At 39.4% G+C, this 9,674-nt stretch overlaps 1 protein-coding gene across 2 annotated transcripts in view; it reads right to left on the bottom strand.

Moving 5' to 3' along the window:
- MMP2 (matrix metallopeptidase 2) overlaps nucleotides 1–9,427 on the bottom strand; it is a 34,715-nt gene extending 25,288 nt beyond the window's left edge. For both annotated transcript variants that reach the window (XM_009807737.2, XM_009807736.2), the window contains exons 1-4: nucleotides 9,118–9,427; nucleotides 4,534–4,760; nucleotides 2,776–2,924; nucleotides 511–639 (exon numbers count right to left, since the gene is read on the bottom strand). In XM_009807737.2, the coding sequence (XP_009806039.2) occupies nucleotides 511–639; nucleotides 2,776–2,924; nucleotides 4,534–4,760; nucleotides 9,118–9,261 (649 nt within the window). In that variant the 5' untranslated portion in view covers nucleotides 9,262–9,427. The remainder of the gene's footprint in view (nucleotides 1–510; nucleotides 640–2,775; nucleotides 2,925–4,533; nucleotides 4,761–9,117) is intronic.
- Nucleotides 9,428–9,674: the final 247 nt, after the last annotated feature.

The raw sequence follows: 9,674 nt of genomic DNA on the forward strand, positions 1-9,674 counted from the left end.
AGCATGAGGGATTTATATTCCATTTGTTTTTGACAGATACCATGAGTATACAAATCCTTATTCAGGCGGATGGTTCCATTTTTAACAACTGGAGCCACAGCTTAAGTCATCTTAAAAAGGGTACGTCAGCCAAAAAGCACTGGCCAGTCTGCCTCTTACAAATGAACTTAAAGATGATGTAGTTTGGGTCCCTGAGAACTGAAGCATTCAAAATCATAGTTGTGGCTTTGTACTTTTCTCACAATTCATGAAGGTTGTGCAGCATCAGGCCCATTATTAATTCAGTTTTTGAACAGGTAGCAGTAGAGGAACAGAAAGGGAAATCCTAGGTAACATTTATTTAGCAATTATGTAAACATTTTGTAGAGACAATTTAAATTGTATAAATTAATTTTAATCTTCTAACATTTATTGACATATCAATGAAAACGTTCAGTGCAGTGCCTGAAACAGCATTAAAACATAGCAGCCAGCAGGCTGTATGTTCTGAAACATTAAAAAGTCTGGTACCTTGCCCCTCTCCAAGAGTCCACAGTTCATCATCATCAAAATGGGAGTCTCCTCCAATTCCTGGCCCCGGTGCAAAGGCGTGAGCCAGGAGACCATCTTTGCCATCAAATGGGTAGCCATCACCATGTTCTGCAGGAGGAAACAGACAAAAAAGGGCAGTTTCTAATGACCTCAACTCTGTCAGAGTCTATACATGAATGATGATTATCATGTGTACTTTCCCATCCAAGACAGCAGCAAAATACTCTAGTGAGTGAGTTTATTGGTATGGGTTGTGCTGGCAAGACTGAATCAGAAGAGAAGCCGACAGTTCTTACAAAGAACATTAAGTGTCAGCACTGCAGTTGTCACAGCATGTTATTTTATATCTCATAAGTATTGTGGAAAGGAATCAAAGACAGTGAAGAACAGTGAAATATTGTACATTAGATGTAGGACTGCATACACACTGCTATTTCTCAATGGAGACTGGTAGGAGCTGTAAAAAACCCACGATAGATGAGAGGTATTTTCGGATAATTCCTATCAGTTTCCAACACAGAGATTGGAAAGGATTTCTTTTTGCAGGCTACTCTTTTCTGTGGCCCCTCAGACTGCTGTGCTCTTTTCTTTGTGCAGGATACTAACTACTTTAAGCAGGAAAGCAAAGCAGTGGAGAGTCTCAGTAGTGAGCCTCTGGAAATCTAGCTCTTATTCAGTGCTCTGAGTCCTGCGAATGAGCCTATTCCTCCTCCACACCAACCACTCCAAGACTCAGGCAGCTCAGACGGCAGCAGCAGGTTAAGTAGCTCTCCTGTTATTACACTGTAGGCTTTTCTTGGAAGTACACCGCATGTGGGTAAGGCAGGCTGGCAAGGGCATAACCCTGGTATTCATAGCTTTCCCACCACACTGACCTGTGCATCAAAGCTGGCTGCCAGCATCTCCAGTTGCATCATTTCAGGCCTTTTGGTCTGATGTCTTGCCATTTAACAGAAGCCCTAAATACACAGGCCCAATTCTCTACTCTGTTACACTGATTTCATGCTGGTGTCACTCTCCTAATACTAGTTCAGTTCATTCATTTCAGTAGACTAGTGTGTCAGTTGTCAAGGAGAAGATTTTGATGTATATTAGATGCTTTACTGCCATATATTTCGAAGTAGATCCTTTGCTTAAGAGAAAGCTTAAAAATGAAAAACCTTGTGGATGTCCCAGCTCCTGTGAATCTGACATGCAGTAAAGTGATAAGAATGAATGAAAGTGGAAGAAGTTCTTCTCCCACTGTTTCTGAGCTGACTATAACCAGCAAGTACTAAAACCAGCAGAAACACTTTTGCTTTTGTAAGGCTTCTTTTTTGCGAACCAAGCCAGCCTGGATGAGGATCTGAAGTTTTGAGTTCTGTACGGAATCTCTGAAGCTTTTGAGGTCAACTCAACAGTAGCTAAAGCAAAGAAAACCAGCTTGAAATGGAGGCTTTTACAAAGAGCTCAGTTATTCTTTGAACTGTTCACTTCACTTCCAAAGTCTACCTCCCAACTGACTGGCTGCACAAGTATCTTCATTAGCATTAAAAATTCTGTGACTGTCCGTAAGAAGTTAAAATGCCCCAGGTTTACACTGAAAAGCTATAAACATTCTTTCAGGGGAAACCAGAATTAATTGAGAAGGCATGTACAACGAAAATTAATCAAGTCACCTATCATCAGCTGGACTCAAACTATAAGTCACCTTATGATCCGTATTTTTAAACTCCTCAAGACCGAAGAATGCATTGAAAGCCTGCATTCTGCTATGCTAAGGAACAGAGACCAGCTATGGAGTCAAAATTGAAAGTCACAAATCCATTTTTAAGCTCCAATATGTTAGGACCTCCACCACTATCACAGGAAAACTGAGTACTATAAATAAACAGTACAATGGCATTCCATTCTCTTCTGTGGCGAGAAGCCAGCTCACATCGTCTGAAGTTCTGTACCAATATTTCCCAGTTCTATTTCTGATTTGTAAATTTAAAAATAAAATGTTGCCCCTAGTGATTCTCTTTTGGAAAGATAAATATAGTAGAAGGATATTGTATAAATACTTATCTCTCTCTCTTGTCTAAGAAAGAAAAAAAAAATCTTAATGAAATTAGATCTTAGCGTGTATGAGCCAAGCGCAAACTAGGACAAGGTTTGCCAGAAAGGCTCATGGGTATTACTTATTGAGGGTAGATCATTCCAATACTAAGGATTAATGAAAGGAACAAAACCAAAAACAGATGTAAAAATAGAAAAATATACCCCATCGGCCAAAATTAATCATAATGTCTGCTTCTCCGTCATTTATTCGGTTAAATCTCAGCGGTGTGACATCACTCCAGACTTGAAAGGCTCGAGCAAAGGCATCATCTACTGTATCAGGATCCAAATCCGGGGTATAGCCTATAATCCTTAGAGGTAAGAGGAAGAGTTAAGTAACACATAAATCCCCTCCCAGTATTTGTTGTTTACTGATCAAAATGCTGAGTAGCCTCAGTAGTGAAACCAGTTAAGAGGTAACACTGCTCCACATGAGATCTAGACACTTTCCTTTGATTCAGAGATGTGTTTAGATGTGGCGCTTACTACTTATTTTACTTTGGAATTGATGCAGCAGCCTGAAGAAAATTATATAGCCAGAGGCTGTAAAGCCTGCAAGGCAGTGGGCCTTGCACAAAATATTCAGGGTTTTGCATCAGCGCTGAGGTGATGGCAAGACATCACCTTATGTTCTTCTGCTCCATTAGATTTGAGATTTACGTTTTTGTCGACTACTTAGCTTGCAAGTCGTACTGTCACTTTAGACATGAACGTACAAACACATCTTGATATATAAGATTTATTTGCCAGAAAAAGAGCTCAATAACACCTGAAAGTTTCAAGTGTGGATTGTTTGGCTCTTTAATAATAACAGAAAAACGGCCCTTCTCCCTCACCTTTGTAGTTAGGTGTACATTGTTTCATCCCAGCTGAACGCTAATCTTCTACCAGTGTGGTGGTTACATTGGCAATAGGATACATGGGGAAATAGGAGGTAAAAGCACGTGAGACAGAGCCATAGGCCTGACGTGAGAAAGGGACAAACTCTTAAGTGCATTGCATGCTGCTTCTTCATATATTTTCATTGGACTTCTTAGTGCCTTATGTTATAGCCAGCTAACCTCCATGTAAAGACAAGTTTCCAATTCTTTGCTGCTGGGGCTGTGCATAGTGAGGGAGACTACTTTGTGCCTAAGGAGAATGAGGAAGAATCAAAGGAAGCACAGCAGCAAGAAGGGGCTGCGAGAGCTGCCATGGGTTTTTTCAGTGTTTATTAAGCTAGTCGCAGAATGAGGGATGCTTTGAGTTGTAACTTGTGAGGAAGCAGCAGACCACGTCAAGCAGCTAAGACAAATCTGCTGTTTGTTCTCATTGGTGCTAAAAGTTTGTTCCTGGACCACCTAAGGTAATGAGTTTTTTTTATTACTGACTTCAGTGAGAGCTATATTGGTCCCTAGCTCTTCAGAGTAAGAGTAAGAAATTAAAACATGCCAAACCTATTGCAGTAAGTTTGCTTTAAATCATGTCTGTATATATCTGAAATACAGTTGTTTTCTTTTAAAATCTATTTGATGATCTCCATTTTTATGACTGCTGAATGCAGAGGAGTTTGTCCTCCTACATGACCTCTGCAGTCAATAAGTACTGTGGTCCCCGCTGAGCAGATGGGCAGGTGAGATACTCCTGCTCCAGTTCCCTTAGGCTGCTTGCAGCAGAGCAAAGAATAAAACCAAAATCTCTTTAGTCTCAACCAGAACCATGAAGTTGATCTTTAGATGACTATTGCCTAAATTTTACAATTTGAAATTTCAGAGGTGTTTGCTAAAGCATCTGGTAGTTATCCAAACACAAAGAGATTCTAATTCAAGAAATTCTGTCTAGCCCACTAAGCGGCTACTCCACTTCTAAGTGTCTTGTTTGATTGGTTCTTAAATGCGCTATGGCTATGTATGAGCAAAACCGAACATCACCAGTCAGTACCTGTATGTTATGTGATTCTTTTCCCATTTTGGCTTTCTTGGAAAGAAGTTGTAATTGGCTACATCTGGGTTACCACAGCGGGGTTTCTTCATTGTCTCAATAGTATTTTGATCCAAATCTCCTGTTTCAGGCAGCCCAAAAAACTTCTGCATTTTCTTCAAAGTATCTTTCAGGACAAATAAATTGCAATTGTCTTTTGGACACCCATAGTATTTATTCAGGTATTGCTTGAAAAAAAAGCACAGAACAAAGACTTTAAAATTCGTAAAAGAAATAGTTAATCATCACAAATAAATACTGTAGTTCCATGTTAGCTTTCCATCTGTAATTTGCAAGTTTTCTTTTCAAAATTACTATTATTAGTAACTCAGAGACCAGCAGAATCTCCTTAATTGACACAAACCATCCTTGATCACACAACATTGCTAATTAAGCAATCATCTCCATTATTAGCTATCACCTTTACTTAATGAATTGCTTTATTATTAAGCAGCGCATAGAGCTTTAATGTAGAACTACAAAGTAAAAATGGGTTTATCTTTTTTGGCTTCTTTATGATCTATAAATCTGCTTACAGTTTCAGCTTTTGTGTATTTTTTTCTTGGAAGACTCTATGGATTATTGAGAAACTTGTCAAGGTATCAAAGCAACCACACAAAGGAGACCACATTAATTGAAAAGAAAAAAACCATTGTTTATTCAAACCATATAGAGTTATTTGAATGTTGTATGTGTTTGCTTTCGAGTCAAACATTGCAAAGACCTGAGGAAGGTCATCTTTGGTAACATCTCAGTTGCCTGGACACTGCAGCCAATCATCTGCATACTTAAAACTCCATCAAACATGTCAGCAGATTATGGCCAGACTGGTCTTTCTGATACAGCCATGGTGGCAGATCACAAAATTATCTCTCCTTAGAAAACAGGCAGCACAGATCCCATTATTTTCATCTCTTATCTAAAATAATACCCATCCAAGTCTCCTCCACTTTCCGTTTTGATCAGTATGACCTAATTAGCAGGTGTAGTGCAGTTAAAAAAAAAAATTTAAAGAAAGTCTGTCTGTTGTTTGCTGCTGCCTCTAATCCCAGAGGAGCAATGGGTTAGTCTCTTCCCTGGCAATTGTTTCAGTTAAGCAGCCATGTCTTTCAGATGTGTGTTGATAAGTTGCATATTTGTGTCAAACTAAATTGTAGATAAACAGCTGTGGTCCTGAATATCCATACACGGTCCCCACCTTCTGTGCAATACGCAAGTGAGCTCACACAAACAGTTTAGTATTTAGAATTTTTTTTCCCCTTAAGTTCAGTGTTGACTGGCAGAATAACTGTGAGCTTCTTGGGATAGGGACCAACCCTGAGAGAATGCCCGGCAGTCCCTAGCACGTGGTGAAACCTGCCATAAAAACGTAGTCATTCAAATGAGAAAGAGGGACAAGAAGCAAATGAGAAAACTTCCAGTTACATCTTCAGCACCTGTATAAAATCCTTTATCAGCTCTGCTCCTGACTGGAGACTAACAAACATGGCCACACAACAGACTGCTGGCTAGCGAGAGGTTTGGGATTCAGTGTTTGGATCCAGACAGAATTTGAGAAAATCTGTGGCTCAAGCTGTTGCCTTAGCTTCGACTGTTGCACAGAGAGGCTCAGTCACGCTGTTTAGATTATGTACAGCTTTAGATTGTTGAATTTATATCCTCATTGAGAAGAAGATAAATGGATTATGATGAAGATGTTAGTTTGGGTACTTCTATAATGATAATAACCTATCATTATCTAATTATTTTAATTCACAGGTTCTAAACAGCTTGACTAAACTATCTGGAGTTGTAGGCTTTATCCAGTGAAGTCAATCTTACGGTTCTCTTGCACAGAGATTTCAGGAACTCCACACTCAAGTCTGGGTTTGCAATATTTTATGCCTAGCTCTAGAAGAAAACCTACAGCCATGTCAAATGGCAGGTGTTCCCACACTGATGTGTAGGCCACCCAAACTGGTGCTTAGCATGGCACAGAGCTGAGAGATGCCCTTGCCAATGATGCTGTTAGATGGGAAGATTGCAAGTTACTGATCTTCCCAGTAAAACGGTCTGTAGCAGAGGAAGAAGCATCCTTCAGGTATTGTATCCAAAATACTAACTACAAATCCAAGGCAGGAGAACAGCCTAAATAAGGTAAAGGTCTATTTGCCAAAAATGTATCAGAAATATCAGAGGGAATTATTTCTAACTGAGGATTACAAGAAGCCTGACAAAATTTAAGTTTTTAATGTTAAGGCACATTTAGGTTCTTGTGCCAGGAAGTATTCCCAAGGGAAACCTTACTTTATGTATCTGATTAATTGGGTGAAGTTCACCCAGCAGACTAGGGATAAGACCACTTCATCAGCAAAATATAGCAAAGGATATTTGATGACTGCAGTTGGTCAAGCCTGGATTTCACCACCACCTCATTAAGTCCAGGCGTACCTCATCTACCCCGCATAGGAAATGGTTCAGAGCTTACTCAGAAGAAGGATTTAATTAAGAAGTTACAGCATTTCCTTCAGAAGGTCCTCCATCCACCTACTGACTAAGCACAGACTGTGTCTCGTTTTTGTGATTTTTATAACTTCTGATGTGGTATTTCTCCAGTGGAGACTGTGGCACTGGCAAATAATGGACACAGAATGGTTTCACCTTTGCTACCACTAAGCTTCTGTCTACTCATCATTAATGGGGCCTGGTGGAAATGATGTGAAATGCATTAAGAACATAAGCAAACAGGCCAGTTTGGAGGATCTGTTCTTATCCCAATTTTCATTTTAATGTAGCTTAATAGATTTTCTTATGCTTCTGTTTGCATCTCCCAGTGAGGTACCATATAATCTAGACTGTACATCAGAACTGAAGTTTACTGAAGAAGCAGGATGCTGCTCTTGCCATTTTAGGTTTGGGAGTAAGATATACAACCAAAAATATAAAATGAGGCATGGTAAAGAATTTTACTTGCTCGGATTCTAGATAAAAAGCTAACCCCTCTCAGTTTTTCCTAAAATGGAGCTTTTACTGAAGATGAGAAACGAACATAACCAGCTGTTCTATGAGAAGAGAATCTTGAAGAAAATGTAGTGTCTGTGTAAACCACATCTTGGCCTAGGCTGCGAAATTCAGTTTCCCCAGAGTCAGCAGGGAGCTGTGGTGATCTGGAATTTTGATCCAGCCCATTAATGAAACAGGGTCCAGCTGCAACATAGCAATTTGTGTTCTGATGCTGAGTGTTGGGGCTGTTCCGATGGAGGGTGTGAGGGAAAGGCAGCCAGTTAGCATTACCCAAGAATACTACAAGAAAGACAAAGAAGAACTGCAGTGTTAAACCAGCTTGTAATTTTCCTCTGAGTACACATAATAAATTGGTTGTTCGAAAGAAACAGAGATGAGGGGAGATGTGGATTGCTGTTATTGAATAAAAGCCTGACTGTGTCTAAGAAAATAGACTATTTAAGAGTGGTTAAATTACTATCAGACATGTGGGACCCCACTCTCCTCTCCCACATGCACTGCCCCCCATCCCCTGGCTGCTGTGCTGCTAAGGCAAAACGTCGGGTGAATTTGTTTTGTTAAAGGCTGAGTGCCCTTTTTGGGTCAGTTTGTCTGTTTTTCCTAAACTTTCCACCACAGCTCTCATCTGGAAATTCTCTCTCTACCCTCCCCCAGACCTTCTTTAACCTGGCAAGCTTTCCCAAGATGCACACCAACTCCTAAAGAAAAGTGACCAACTTTCAAACCTCTGTGTCCTAAAAGAAGAATAATTTATCTCAATCTTCCTTAAAATGGACTTACTGCTGAAGAAGAGAAATGTCTATAATTTACATGCTAAAATAAGGATAATCCATCTCAATATCCCCTTAAATGGACTTCCCCATAATGTCATTTTTATGAAGGTCCACAGGGCTAAAATAAGGTTAGAATAAAATGCTGTAGAGTTATAGCTGTAATTTGCTAATGTCACAGAATTCCAAACTCCTTATTTTGTTCCAGATTGAATTTGGAAAAAAAAATTTCTTTAAACCTCTGATGAGATTTTTTTTTCAAAGTTAAAACTAATCACAATGGCTTCTGAAACTCGAGCCAGCTTTCGATTGTAATTGTCACTTAAAGCTGTGTTTATGCAATGCATGGTAAACAATCGGGAAAACAAACTTCTGAAAACTGTGATACATGCACTAAGTAAGTCTCGACAGCCCTCACTTCTACTTGATTTAAGTGAAAAAAATTAGTTGTCTCTTATTTACCCTTCTCCCCTCTTACCATTGCAATCTTTTGATTATAGTTGCGATGATTTAATGAAATTATTTTGTATGCTCAGACAGGGGAAAAAAAAAATACTTTCTTTGCTGGCTTTAAAAATTTTAAGAGAGGAAACATTACTTGGCTCTAGTTTTAACTTTTGAAAGCTGATACCTTTGCTAGCTAGCTAGCGCTTCCAGAGACTCTAGGGAGAGAATGCTACAGTCATTCCTTAGCCTCAGCTGAAACAAGAAAGAAACATCTGCTTATGAAACAACAATATAAATCTGAAGCAAAGATGAAACCAACACTTACCACTGCTAGTTCTTTGTCTGTTTTGGGAGTGCTGTCTCCAGGAAACTTAATGATTGGTGACGGTGCAGCTAAAATTTTGTTAAAAAGATAGACTTGGATTAATAGTACTTTAAAAACAAAGCCACAGACAATGTGAGTCTTCATTCTGCCTAAACTCGTGCTCGCCTCTTTGGAAAAAGATTTTCCCCGACTGCCTGTCCGTTACTTTAGCTGCACAGTGCACCAGTTGCTTATCTGCCCATCTTAACTCTCGGCACCGTTTTCTCTTTTGCTTGCTCTAGCAATTCCTTTGTATGTTTAAAACATCCAGATGCGCAGTCTCAAGCTACCACAAGAGGAAGTCTGAAAACTAGTGGAAACATGAGAAAAGGGCAGTTACCAGATGTGATTGCTGTGATTTTAAGGTAGCAACAGGCAGATACTTATTACTGCCGAAAGAGGCCACATTTTCTCCTCATCTGCATATATGAAAGCATTCAGTTATTCCAGAGAGCAGAAAAAAGCAAAATCTGACTTAATCTTTCTTGAAGTCTCCCACATATATGTTAAATAGAAAA

Source organism: Gavia stellata, chromosome 15 (assembly GCF_030936135.1).
Source record: "Gavia stellata isolate bGavSte3 chromosome 15, bGavSte3.hap2, whole genome shotgun sequence".
Classification (NCBI taxonomy): domain Eukaryota; kingdom Metazoa; phylum Chordata; class Aves; order Gaviiformes; family Gaviidae; genus Gavia; species Gavia stellata.